The sequence below is a fragment of the Amblyomma americanum genome, chromosome 6, assembly GCF_052857255.1.
Source record: "Amblyomma americanum isolate KBUSLIRL-KWMA chromosome 6, ASM5285725v1, whole genome shotgun sequence".
Taxonomy (NCBI): Eukaryota; Metazoa; Arthropoda; class Arachnida; order Ixodida; family Ixodidae; genus Amblyomma; species Amblyomma americanum.
In genome coordinates, this window is record NC_135502.1 from 49,461,723 (window position 1) to 49,475,680 (window position 13,958).

Genomic DNA, 13,958 nt, shown 5'->3' on the forward strand with positions numbered 1-13,958 from the left:
TTGAGGCATTGATGTGGGTAGGGTCGGCCAACGGGTTGCAGATTGCGCTGGAACGCCGACTAGCATTCCCATCCAGCGCTGTTGCCTAATGGTCGCTAAATATAGTCTGACGTTTAGGAAATAGCTGCCTTAAAGCAGATTAAAAAGTCCAGATTAGTGTCCTATGAGCGACCTAGCGTCAGAAGCATTGCTGGCGTCTTCCCCCTCGCCATCGTCTCCACCTGGTGCTCGGAAAGGCATGTAAAGAGGAGGAGGAAGCCTCCAAATTAAGAATCCGTGTCAACGTGAAGGGTTGTCCTCGCGGCACTGCAACCTGTAGGCAGTGCGCACCTTCCCGTAGACCTTAGGGGCGGAGTGCCTGCCTCTCCGCTCTTAGACTAGTGACGAAGTGTAGCAACCAAAGCTCTCGGCTACCGAGGACGTTTTACAGCCGCTAGAACAACTACAAATTTCATGCAAATCATTCCCTGAAATGATAGCACCCTTCCGATGTTTTAAACTAATCAAAGTGCTTCGTTTATGGGTGCTACCATTCAGCGGGGGTGAGAGCCTAAAAACTTGCCTCGAACATCTTTGCAAGATCGTTGGTGGTGGTGGTGCTAAGGTGCCGTGGATAGTTCAACACGCCCATTGCCGATATGTTCATTGTCCGCACCAACTCTAGAAGCTTGTCACGCATGTTTGGAATGGAGGCCACGGTGCTGTCTTCCTTCTCGAAGCCGCTGACAGAAAATCCCAGACCCGCAGCAATACGCCTGTTCACCGCCATGGCCTGCGCACAGGTTGCCAGGGTTGCAGCGCACCACCGCAAATAGTTCTGCGTTTAAGAGAAATAGTTTCAGTTTGCAGGTGCTAAAAATCTTAGCCAGTTTCAGTTCTACGGTAAAATTACACTGTCATTAGATGGCAACAGGCATAAGTAGATTAAGACAGTATGCTTTGAAGCACTCCGACTGTACTCTCGCTGAAGAGACTTACTCTCAACATAAGCTAATAAGCTGCCTTGTATGCTGCCTTATATGCGCTGGTTGCTCTCCCAACAATCCACTGAAATCTCACCCACATCCAAACTTCTTGCATAGAACTTTGCAGCACGAAATATTTTTTGCTTTCGGTGTGAAACAATATCTGTCAAAGACATTCAGAGCGATAAAGTAAGAAACTATTAAGCTTGATATAACATAATTTGCAAATTTCGCAAAAAAAAATAATTAGCACTCCATAGTTCTTTCCTTGCTCGCCAGCTTTTCAGTTACAGCGAGAGTACTGACCTTCTTGAATGTAAGCCAGGAAGTTCTTCCGTACAACGCCAGGAACTCTCCGTCTTGTGCCACAAGATCTGGGTAGACCGCGTAGTCGCAAAAGGGCACGTGGAAGACTTCAGCGCTGAAGACGTTCTCTCCGACCACGCAGAACATCAAACCAGGACGACCGCCGGTGACCTTTGGGCCCCCTGAAAAAGCACCACGAGCGCACTTATGGGAATTTTTTTAATTTTTTTTTGTTCTAGCAAGGAGCCTCGGGTCGCACTGAAGCCCTTTCACGTAAGACATGCGAGTAAAAACAATCTGCTAGCTCTGTACAAGCTAGTAGACATGATGAAAGCCATACTTATCCTTTTTCTTAGTTCGCCTCAAAAGCAAACGTATATACTGCCACAGACATATGGCTTCCTCATTGGTGAAACAGGCTATTGGTTACTCCGAACCTTACTCAGGAGGTTGTGAGTTCGCCATGCGACGGTGGCATGAAACCAGCTGCTGGAAACAACGTTTATTTCAATAGCGCAGCTCTTAATGGCTCATTAGTGGGTTAAGTGGCATCAGTGTTTCTTGTGCCACCAAATCACGCGACCATAGACTGATCACGCGACTATTTAAATGATTTCGATTACTGTTTATAATCAGGAGGGAATCACCCACGGACATCTCCCGAGCTTCTGATTGGCTCTGGGTATCATTACACTGTCACTCAAGTGGCTAGTGTTATCATTTCTCAAAATCACGCAGCAATTTCTGTTCAAGTGACTCGTGATGTCATCAGCAAGGGCCCGGTATATAGGACGGAGCTCCCCTCGGCGTCATCATTTTACAATTGTCAGTTCTATAGAGCCCGCAGATGCTAGTAGCTATGCATCGGTGGGCATCCGAGAATATTGTTGCTGACTTATACGGAAAGAAACGAGAGCGGTCAATCTTATTTTTTGTCTTTATTTCTTTTATGCTTCAATAAATAAGCATACAGAAATCAGCATAAAAATAACCAAACTACTTGTTAATTCTATCCCACAGTCACCCAAAAGGCCGAGCTGTAGTAACGCCGCACCGAATATAGTAATCATAAACAACAAAAACAAGATATCATAGTTACAAAAACATAGTAACACTCTGATGTAGCGCATGATAGGTCCTACTTTTTAAGATGCTTTACTCCTAGCTCCGTAACAGGGGCATATTTACACTGCTGCAGTTTGATATACAGAGCGTCCGAAAGAGGAAAAATGCCTGAAAAAGTGCGAGGATAAATATAATCTTGAAGCGCCTGAATTAATTTCTACAGCACTGCTCGGACTAGAGACGTGAACTATTTTAAACGACACACAATCATTACCTGTACGCTAACGGCATGGTAAAAAAAGATTTGAAGCTGCAACTGGCGGAAATATTCGCAAAAATAGCAGTGACTTCAGCAAGCAAGACTATAACGAAATCATGAGTGGGGCCGGTAATGATGACAGGACGACTAAGTTCAGGTAAAATGAAGCGAAACTGCTATTAGTCATGGAAATTAGCCTCAAGTTCAGGCAGATGTATTTGTGGTTAAATTTGTTCATGTGACAAGTTTTCTGTCGAAAAGGAGTGCCAGAGCATATGTCTGCCCGCAGCATGTCATGACTTATCTTTGTACTTTTCAGAACCATTCGCCATAAAACAGTAGCAAGGTAGAAACGGTAATTCTAAGTGGTGCACTGACCCATGTTTCATAGGACGAAATGTATTACGTCCCATGTCACATATATGTGTCATGTCCCAGTGTTCATATTCAAGGGTTGTGTCCTATATAATCTGTCACAAACGGTCGATTAAACCTGTTACACACCACAGTACCGTCCTTAAGAGCCGAAGCTTCAACTCGTGTAACCTGACTTGAAAGCTCATTTGACTCTTCGAAAGTACAAGGAAAAGAAGAAAAGAACTAGCACAAATTTGTGATGCATACACAGCCACTTCAACTGCCTAAGTTGATCTCACGTTGGGCTTTCTTGCTAAAATTTACTTTTGTGGTGAAAATTCGCGGACACTTCATTTTTCCGCGTGATAGATAAGTCACAGCAATGCTTTTATGTGGCCGTACCTCGAGAAGTCGATTTCTCCAGCGTACCAGAACGTGATATAGTCCGAACTTTAATTTAGAGGTCGTTGTTCGTAAAAGGACTAGCAGTAAATGTTCGCAATCCGCTCACGTGTGCTTGCATCGTCTTTAGGCTGTGTTGGCACAGGTAGTAGAATCCGTATCTCTGGCACGACAGGATACCTGGGGAGTGCATCAGCGATGGTTGCGTTGGCTGCGACACTGGCAGTGCTGTCACCATCTTCCGCAGCATCTTTCAGAAAGCAAAATTCACAAGAGCATAAGAGTGAGCGCAGTGAAGTGGACACCAGAGAAATTGGAGTACAAGAGAAAACTTTTCTACCTGTAGGGTGCATGATGTTAGTCACCAAGGAATATAACCTAACGCGTTGGGATTCGATTCATGCGCAAGTGCTTTGGCGCAATTTTGTCATATTTATTACAATATATCATAAGCTAATATAAAAATTATAACCTTGATTCAAAGCAGAGTCACCAAACTTTTGTTCCACCTGGTCAGGTATCACACATAAAAATTATTTCGCCGCTGTACTGCCTTACAGTATGGTGTGCAAGTTCCCTAGCACCGCAGGGCGATACATTTTCATATGCATGCCCCGGTTTATCAACTCGCAAGTGAGGGAAGTAAATTTGAAAAACTTTGAGACCACTGCACCGACCCGCACTGGAGAAATGCGAAAGCATTGCGCTGCTTCTGTGTATACACACGCAGTGATCTCAGCAGATCTGGTGTCATGGAACTTTCTAGAACGTGGGTTTTTTCCACGACGCCAGTACGCGTTCCATGACGTCATTGGGTGACGTCCAGGTGTTATGGCGACGTTTGTGGCTGTTGTAACGTCCAGATACTATGTCCATGTCCATGGCTATTTTAACGTCTGAGTGTAATTTTCATGTTTGGTTAATTAATTAACTACTTATAACTCATCAACCAAATTTTTCCCACAGAAATATCTCATGATGCACTATCTAATACAACCAAACTTTTTTTCGCATTTATGTCCACAGAATGATTTCGCATTAATAAAAGCATACCAAATCACCCCGCAAGCAACCGCTTGCATTCTGGCTAAGGACACTCTTTCAATTCGGAAAATTTCGTAGCTGCGATAGCAAAGTCCCAGTGATCGTTGTGGATGTTTCTTCGGTAGGATACTACCAGCAGGAAAGGTGAATGAACCATAAAAGCAGATTAAACACTACATATCTGAAACCTTGCATAGAAGTAAGGGTTATTTCTTTCGCCAGGTGCTTAGCACTATAGCGCGCTTGACGCGCTCGTCATTTTCTCCAACAGCTGTGCAGAGCTGTACTACAATACAATGTTAAAAGTATATTTCTATTTCATTTATCTCCCCGTTCAATAGGTAAAAAAATTTCAAAGCCGGCTTCTTGGATGCCATAACTGTGGAAGGCGCAGTGTAGCATGCCGTGCTGAACCTGGCGAGCCTAAATCAAATGGTCCTAACGCAAGCACACTGACGCACACTGGCTATGAACTAATGGGTATCCCGGGACAAAGCATAGAGGACACAAGAATAGAGTAAACAGCAAGACTTGCTGATAAGAGCTATTAGAGCGCTAACAATTAAAGCGATGGATCCGTGCATATGCGTAGTTGAGTCTGTCAACATCAATCGCTTGGTGGAAACCTCGACCGCGCCGCGACAGAAGCAAGGAAGGGGGCAATGCAGTAGAGACAGAAAGCAGCGTAGTATGGAGGGTACAGAGAAAATGTCTATAAGCTGGGGTTGATCCATAACAGCGCGACAGACGGGACATAGAAGAGAGGACACAGCACTCTGTGTTGTGTCCTCTCTTCTATGTCCCGTCTGTCACGCTGTTATGGATCATCGTAAGCACCAACTCGCCCAACAAACGGTATTGTCGAAGCTGGGGTTGTTTAACGTGCGCTGATGTTGCACAGCACAAGGGGAGAATATTGTGCGTCACCTCCACCGAAACGGGTCCGCTGCGGCAACGGTTGACCTGCCTTTGCATCTCGTCGGAGTGCATGACGACAGACCCACACCTGATTCATAGCGCTTCTGTGGATCATGGGACATCTCTCAGTCCCTCCTTCACGCACGGCCCAGAAGTGCGCCTACCGTGAGGGTGCTATTGGGTTTGTTCTTTCATTATAACTACTGATAACTAAGACGCAGACGCCCACTCTGGCTTGCGCGTCTCTCGCTGCTTTAGGCGAACGAGTGCAGCCTCTGTAGAGGAAGGACACGAGTTTCTGGGTGCATGCTATGACTGCTGGCGTCACAGCACCGCCCTGGGGGCACCTCAATTTTGCTTCCGTCGCTGGCCAGGTTATGTGTTAGGGCTGCTGTTGACTTGGGGAACTTAAGGACGCATAGTAGCCACGTGCGAGTAACGCTCGCGTCGCTCGCACGGAGGAAGAACGCTGTGAAGAAGCTCGGGCGGAGGACTCGCACGCTGGCGAGCTACCAGAGCTCATAAGTGGGAACAAGCGCAAGCGGAACAAGGGCCGTCGAGTCCGCTGCTGGTCGTGTCCGCCAGGGAGTTTGCGTCCCCTGATCAATACGCCGATACGAAACGTAAGGCCAGCGCGACCCCCGAGGTGAGGGTGCCCGAGCTCCGAGGAGCCCAAGATAGACGGCGAGGTCTTCAAGCACGGGCGCGCTGAGTAGAACGCGGGCATTAAAGACGCCAGAACCCTCAAATGCGTCTGCCTTTAGTAGTGGTGCATTCATAGTAACCGTGCCAGATCGACTGCCAACAGCATAAACCGTAAAATAGTCGTCCTCAAAACCACAACGGAAAAGCTGTTAGCATTCGTCATCCGGATTACCACAATTCTGTAATAGTTATATAATTTGTTAAACATAGTACGGACGGAAACATGTACTGACGGAAAAAAAACGAATTTTTTTCACCTTCTCGACAAGTCTGTGCGCAGTACGCAAAATTTAGTATAAGCATGATCAACGTTTTGTATACTACTTAGTGACGCCGTTCTGATACAAGAGAGGAGTGCATATTGCAACCGCGCAAAACGACGTGGAACGAAGAGAAGAATGCACAAGACGCATTCTTCGTTCCTGGTCGTTTTGCGCGGTTGCAATATCCACTCCCTTGTTAACCACCAACTAGCCCGCCTTTGCCTTTTAAATCTGATACAAGAGCAGGTCTGTGGGCGGTGTCAGGCTGACATACCATTACATCCGCAGTGACGAGCTTCTCGTGCTGCAGAGCTTCGTGTCTAACTGCGTCAAGTTGTAACTAACCGTTATTCTCTAAGCACATAAGACATCGCGACACTCTGAATTAGAACTGCACTGCTGGTAAAGCTGACAACAGGAGAGTGGAAATGACAACCGGGGCAGACTTCTTGCGTACATGCGCATGTGCTGCTCAAAGGTTCAAGTCCGTGATATTAGGTACTGCATAAGTAGGAGCAGGAACACAATGTTCTTTCTATTCGTGCAGTCTTGCCATCCGTCTTGCAGGGCGGTGAATACCACCGCCAGTGAGGACATGGAGGCGCTTTGCAAAATGACAAGGACGCAACGAAAGAACCCAGAAATCTAAACCGGGTATTAGGTATCTCCTAATGTAATCGTGCTGTATTTCGTAGAACTCTGTCCACGCTAGTACTGCATAATCGCGTCATATGTAAAGTTGTAAGCTCTGTGCCTAAATAGATATGTAAATGCATCTCATCTTAAATAGACACGGTGTAGTGCAACAAAAGTAGTGTTCATGAACTGCACGCACCTATAATGACTGCCAGTAGAACAGCAATACAGATGGCCACGAGAAGGACGCACATGGTGGCCAACAATGCCAGAGAAATGGTGAAGCGGCCTCTGCAAACAAAAGTGTTTTGAAGCCTAAGCGATATCAAACGCCGCAAACCTCGATAAAGAAGTCCATGCACAATATTTATAAGCAATTAAAGGACTTGTAAGCAGCAGGAGCGCCGCTTCTTATCTATGTTCAAACTTCTGAATACAGAGATAACATTCCTTCCATGGTAATAATAATTGGTTTTTTGGGGAAAGGAAATGGCGCAGTATCTGTCTCATATATCTTTGGACACCTGAACCGCGCCGTAAGGGAAGGGATAAAGGAGGGAGTGAAAGAAGAAAGGAAGAATAGGTGCCGTAGTGGAGGGCTCCGGCATAATTTCGACCACCTGGGGATCTTTAACGTGCACTGACATCGCACAGCACACGGGGGCCTTAGCGTTTTTCCTCCATAAAAACGCAGCCGCCGCGGTCGGGTTCGAACCCGGGAACTCCGGATCAGTAGTCGAGCGCCCTAACCACTGAGCCACCGCGGCGGGGCGACCTTCCATGTTTGCAAATACTGAAGGAATGTTCGTTTCTGCCTTAGAGAAGCCCCGGAATTTTGTAGTGTCCTGCCGTTTACAAGTTCACCTTGCAATGCATGATTGTCTAGGCTAGTTGTATTTCGTAGCTTAGGAGCCTAAATACTGGCCTCACTGTACACACGACAACCTTTTCTATGCAAAACATCTATACTTTCACTGACATGCTAGCCAATAGAAAAAGTTACATTTTCCTATGAAAGTATTGCTCTGGGCAACTCCGTTATAATCACATCGGGCATCGCCAGTAAAATTTGTCCTTGCAATCCTTCGAGCAATTCACTGCAATTCCATTGCAGTGTTTTCAGTCTAGAAAATTATAACACCATTCCGACATAAATTCAAGTACGACTTAGAAATAATACCATTATAATGCGACACGATACCTTATGTGGTATGCATCCTTCTCGTAAGTCATCAACCTAGGAAAAGCACCGCCTTTTTCGCCGCTTTCGCTGTGTAGAACAGCTGTTACTACACAGGCCGGTAACGGCTCCACTGCCTGTCGCCAAATTATAGCAACGTCTTGCTTTCTAGTTACGCAGTTTGCACTATAATAATGCACACTTATCCTCTTAGATACAGAAAGAAATGAATTGGCAATTAACAAATGCTAACAATCCAAATAAAAAGTTTATTGTTTCACCTTAATGGATCACTTGGGTTGAAACTGAAGCATTTGAGAAGTTTCAAATAAATATAAAATAATGAGCTCCCTGCTCTCAAGTAGTCTTCGAAATCTAGAAAAAGAAAATACGCAATTTATTCTCGCCGGGAGAACAACTGTAGCAACAGCAGCAATTTTTACCGATATTAAACCAAAATGCTGTGTATATGGGTACAAAGTTTTACAGTTATCTTGAGTATGTCATAGAAGGGCATGTACATGTTCACTCAGCGTGCTTCAAAAGTAGACAGTAGCTGTCGCCGTTATTTTGTCTGGCCCTCTAGAATAGACGCAGTTAACGCACATACCATATTAAATCAGTGCGAAAAAGTATTTTCAAATCAAGGTGTTTTAGGCATTCTCGTTTTCCATATGAAATGGAAACCGTCACCTTCCGAACTTTCCTCAGCAGAAGCAAGAGCACAACTAAATCAGAGAAATACTTCTAAAACCCAAGGATCTTCCTTCATTTTTTTCATACTGCAAAAATATTTACACCAAATACTTACGCAGCTTGAGTTCCTGAGGAAGAAAGTGAAAAACTGCATGAAAATTTCTAAAAATGAAGCCTACGCGTGAAGAGCTATGTTGCGGTTTAGTTTTGAGGCCCCGTCGCAATGAAGCGCCTTCAATTTTACGATTAGGCATTAAGGAAAGTTCTCCATAAAGATACTGCGCATTAATTCAAATCTCATCAACAATCTATACAGCAAGCACGCACTCAGATCTGTGAAGACGCGTCAAAAGCGTTACAAACGATTTCAAGATTAACAACAGTAAGCGGGTCATTATCAGCCAACATTATTATTATCAATAAGAAGAATGGTAACTTTAAAGTGAAAAAATTGTTTTACTTAGATTGCTGGCATTTTAATGTGACTTCCGCGCAAGCACAATACAGTTGCAGACCAGCTTTCGATCTCTACCGACTTTCGAATTTAAAACAAATCGTTATTGAGGCGCCGTTGCTCTATTAGCATTGTTTAAGTGGTGATACTTCTATTTCACAGAATTCGTGGCCTGGACTATCGGTATGTAAGACTTGTACCAGAAACCTAGTGCTGCTTTTTCATCTTTCCACATGACTTACATACTTACAAATGTATTTTGTTTGTGATTACTTTCGCTAATGCCTGAAAAACTGACCGCGATTTTTATCAGTGGTTGTAGAACTATAATTATTGGTAACATTCATAAAGCACTTGGAGAGGTAGCGAGACAAAATATCAAAAAGCTGTTACTTAAATACTATGTGCACTACTTAATTTTGTGATTATGCACATAAGCATAAATAAAAGATGGCCTTTTTTATCACAGGAAAGTTCAACATGAAACTGAAAAATTCTTTGTCATGTAAATTAGCCAGCTAATTACTACTGCTGTGGTTATTTTCGAGCAACAGCTTCCTTACCCAGCTGAGTGGGCGAAGAAGCGCCATCTGGAAAGGCAGATAAAACTACATGAGCCAAATTTTGTGCGAATAAAACATAACCTAAAGACCCAAAAAAGCACTTGTGCTATTTACACCAACCAAAATATTTTAAGTTTTTCCACGGTATTTTTTGCTCAGCTGATTAGTTATAAGCGTTGAAGTAAAAAATTTATGGGACTTTCGGGATAACCAAGCGCGCTTCATCACCAGCCCCCCAAATAAGTAGGACACCGATAACAGCCTCACGAGCAGTCCCGCTGTTCGCTAAATCTTATAACAAATAGAAGTATCGACGAGACACCGCACCCAGTAAATATAGCCCTACACACCGTTCGCACTGCAGTATGTGTCGAGAGCGAGAACACAGCACACAGATTTTATTTCTGCCGATTAAACAAAAACGTACACTCCATCTTCAGTTTTCATTACCTCAGTATAACTCCGCCTTAGATACCTGTTAACGGAGCAAACCCCCAGAGTGCCGCAACAGTTGTCACATCAAGCTACATCCCCCTGCCCATGTCCTCTTATAAATATCAAAACACTGTTCCTGGTCTCCAGACAATCCCTATTCAAACTCGCCGCGTCTCAATATTCGTGAGACTTTCCATACAGTCAGTAAACAGTCGTATTTCGTAAACGTGAGAAACGAAGTTAGTGCTAGTACAGCCGGGAACTTCAGAGCAAAAATCCTGGTGCTGCTGCCTCAGCCGTAAGGATGACAGTGCAACGCAAGCTGGTAAAAAGTAACGTTAAAGCTGCCAGGGACGGTTGCTGCCGAACAAGCAAACAAATTATTTCTCATCACTGCGAGAACCAATGACCACAAAACAAGGAGCCTTTAAATGAGCTTTGATAATGATAACTGTGTTCACTGAGTAAGCTATGCATAAGCTTTTCAGAAGTTCCCAAGCCGTTTATTTTCCTCCTGAAACTATCAACTGAGTTCCGTGGCACCAATGGCAGTTTAGCACACTTATACTTAGACAAATCCTCCTCAGTTTCTTTTGATTTAGAGCGCAGGGGAAGCTTACAAGCGGCACCTCAGGTCTCAGAAGCTGCGAAGCTGGCCTGAATATGGTTTAGAACAATGCTACTTCTTTCATATATGCTTATTCTAACGTTCATCTCCGATTAGAAATTATTTCACACCCATTGCATGCTATGGGCTTGAAGGTGGTCGTTGAATTTCGGTTAAGTAATGTAAAGTTTTAAATTGAAATATTTGATATTAGTTATTCTTCAGAGGAGAGGCAAAATACTATTTGCACGTTACCTCCTCTAAAAGTCTGATATCGGGGCTCGAGCGTAGCTGTCAACACTTCACACAGTTTGCTTATGCCACAATTATTTTTTTCGTCAAATATACTTTTACAGCCGCAACCTCGCAAGTCGTCTAAGTTGATTCAGCAGGCCAGGAACACACGGCGAGCGGGAAGCAACACATGATGTGCCGCAAGACAGGGTCGGACGGAGCCAATACACTTCAACCTCCCCGTCCTTGCTCACGCTTTCTTGCCCGGCGTGGAACTTCCACGAGACTTTAACAATACCTTTAAGTAGGATCAGCTTCCCTGACACACTTCATAGACTTGGCGACTTTACCACAAAGAGAAGAAAACAAACTCTTCTTGTTCCTTGAGGAATAAAATACTGATTTGGTTAGTTCGCGATTACCGTCATGAACTGCACACAGACAGCAGCTTTCACCGGGAAGAACAGGCGGCGCGAATAGGACGCCTGCAGTTTGCGGCGTCCTTAGCCACCTGTATCAGCATCAGTGGGCAGTAGGAACCACAGCGCCGCAGGTTGTGCACGAATATCTAGTGTGTTTTTATCCGCTGCTCTGGAGCGGACAACTAGTTTTTGACCAATGTGCAGAGCAGTAATGAGTAAGTTTTCCGGTGGTCGACTAGCGTCATAATTGATTATGTGGTTTATAATGGGGCATTTCGAAGCATAGACCGCTGTGGTTACGACAGCTGTTTTGATAAAGGGGATAATGGCGCAGCATCAAGTGAAGAGGACAGCAGGAGAACAGATGCACGCTGTTTTGCAAGTTTCTACAGGTTTCAATTAGGACAGAGACTGCTTGAGTTGCTGTACCAAAAAGAAATGACAAATATATTCCAAACCTCACGCGCCAGCAGTAGCTGCGGCAGTGCGATAACGAGCTTCCGCAAAAGAGCATGCGCATAAGAACTCGTGACATTCGGAGCAGTAATATATTGCGCCGTAGTACTGTCTCCACGCTGTTGTCCCCGGGTACTAAAAAGAATATTGCAGTGGCTGCTACTGTGAGCTCCTTCTGGAAGCAGGTAAGCAGTAGAAGGAATCTTCGGTCAATGTCCATGTCAAGAACGTAAGTTCCACGCTAGTGGCTGCAGAGTCAATCTACTATGATACTACATGAACAGATGGCATTCCATCAAAATCCGGACCACGCAAGCAGAAAAATACGTGCGACTCAGCAGCATGACTTACTTTTCACGCTAGTGATCCAGTACACACAATAATTGATGATTTTTGAACTGTTCACATGCAGTAGACAGTGGTAAGGCTTCTCATATGATTTTTAACACAGCTGACTTCATCTGCGGTACTTAACTCCTGTGTTGTTTTCATGAAAAGTCTTGCTAGAGCATAACTGAACGCCGCTTAGTTTTTGAACTACCCTTTGATAGTGGTGGTTGTAGCAGCGAGTAGTAGTAGCTAGGGGTGGTACATCGTGATAGAAACGTGGTGCATAGTGTTTCTTTCGAAGTTAGTGGAAGGCGAAACACTATCTGAGCGATAAAAGGGAGATCACACACTCCTGCACGTTCTGTTGTAAATCTTCTCCAGCGTTAAGCGGGGAATTCGCTTCATAATTCTGGGCGCACTCTTCCTTTAAACGATTACTGGGCCCTTGGAAGCAATCCCTGAGAAAACAATAAGCTTCTAATTTGCGAAAATTGACAACAAATTTTGAGCTGCGCAAAGAGCGTTAGACGCTGATTAGATGCAGAAAATAAGAACTAGCTATCAGCAGGCTGACCGGTTTACAAACCCATTTGGTCACATGGCAGCTGTCATACGGACGCGAGTAAATCATATACTTTAATAAAACATTCACAGCACTAGCAAATATTTTAAGCATTTATACGAAAATTTGGTTGCTTTCTGCCGACACGTTATCCAAAGGAAGAGCCGGAACGTCGCCCTGCAGGAGTGAGCAAGCACAACGCCAACCTCCGAAACCGGAAGGTCCGAAGGCCGGCGATGAAGGAGAGGTCACGTCACCAAATATAGCAACGTCTATGCTTTCCCGGTCTAAAACGTCTCTACAAAGCAGCATTCATTTGAAAGGTAAAGCAGCAATCTGCCTAGTCCTCCACTTTGTGCATTGCCAGCCATGAGGTTGAGGTTGAGGTGTTGAATGCTACAGGTGGGGTTAGCCTTGCTTGATCTGCCGGCAATTGCTCCACCGCAGCGTCCCTTCGATATTAACAATGCCGCATCTACTCCGCTAAGCGCACAGTCTCTTATAATAGCACACATTCTCTCCCGCAGTCACCATCTATGCACACAATCAATTGCTCTCTCAAACGAGTAGCTGTGTTGCCGTTTCATTGTTTCCGTTTCATTGCCCAGGTGTGATGAACGCATGACAGCGGTATTTCAAACACTTCAAACCAAAGGGCCATGCATCTTACCAGCATACGACGTTTGGTGACTGTAAGATGGATAATTGTAAGCTGCAAGAAAACAATGCTTAAGTTCTATTAATATAGACGTCAGAGAGGTTTAAGGTTGCATCTAATAGGTCTGTCGACGTCAAAAAAAAAAAGAATACCTTTATTCCGCTTGATTATCCCCTGTTCAATGAGTAATCAATGTGGGCTTTGATGAGCCAGTGTATTTCACACTATGTATACTTTCAATAATGCGTTATTATTCGAATTATTGCAGGCACATAATATCAACAGAGTGAAATGTTGCAACCTTCCTTCGTAACCTCTTTAAGTACATATTCCAAATACGCGCGGGCAATGCGAGGAAAGCGAAATATGTCATTCCGAACTCCTCCGAAGATTAGAACAGATTTTTGTGTGGTTATAGGAATGCAGGCGTTAGATTTCTCA

The 13,958-nt window shown here is 44.4% G+C and overlaps 1 protein-coding gene across 1 annotated transcript; it reads right to left on the bottom strand.

Annotated features, from left to right (window-relative positions):
- Positions 1–550: 550 nt before the first annotated feature.
- Positions 551–7,174, bottom strand: LOC144095247 (uncharacterized). The gene is made up of 4 exons (XM_077629028.1): positions 7,120–7,174; positions 3,464–3,604; positions 1,272–1,453; positions 551–772 (listed from the first exon to the last, which is right to left on the bottom strand). Exons 1-4 carry the CDS (start codon positions 7,172–7,174, stop codon positions 551–553), a joined length of 600 nt encoding a protein of 199 aa, XP_077485154.1.
- Positions 7,175–13,958: the final 6,784 nt, after the last annotated feature.

Excerpts from the sequence above, each read along its gene's own strand:
- LOC144095247 (XM_077629028.1), bottom strand. The coding sequence starts at position 7,174 with ATGTGCGTCCTTCTCGTGGCCATCTGTATTGCTGTTCTACTGGCAGTC. Across the intron at positions 1,454-3,463 it reads TAAAGACGATGCAAGCACAC|GGGGCCCAAAGGTCACCGGC; the intron begins GTGAGCGGATTG and ends GTGCTTTTTCAG. Across the intron at positions 773-1,271 it reads CCTGGCTTACATTCAAGAAG|GCCATGGCGGTGAACAGGCG; the intron begins GTCAGTACTCTC and ends ACCTGTGCGCAG.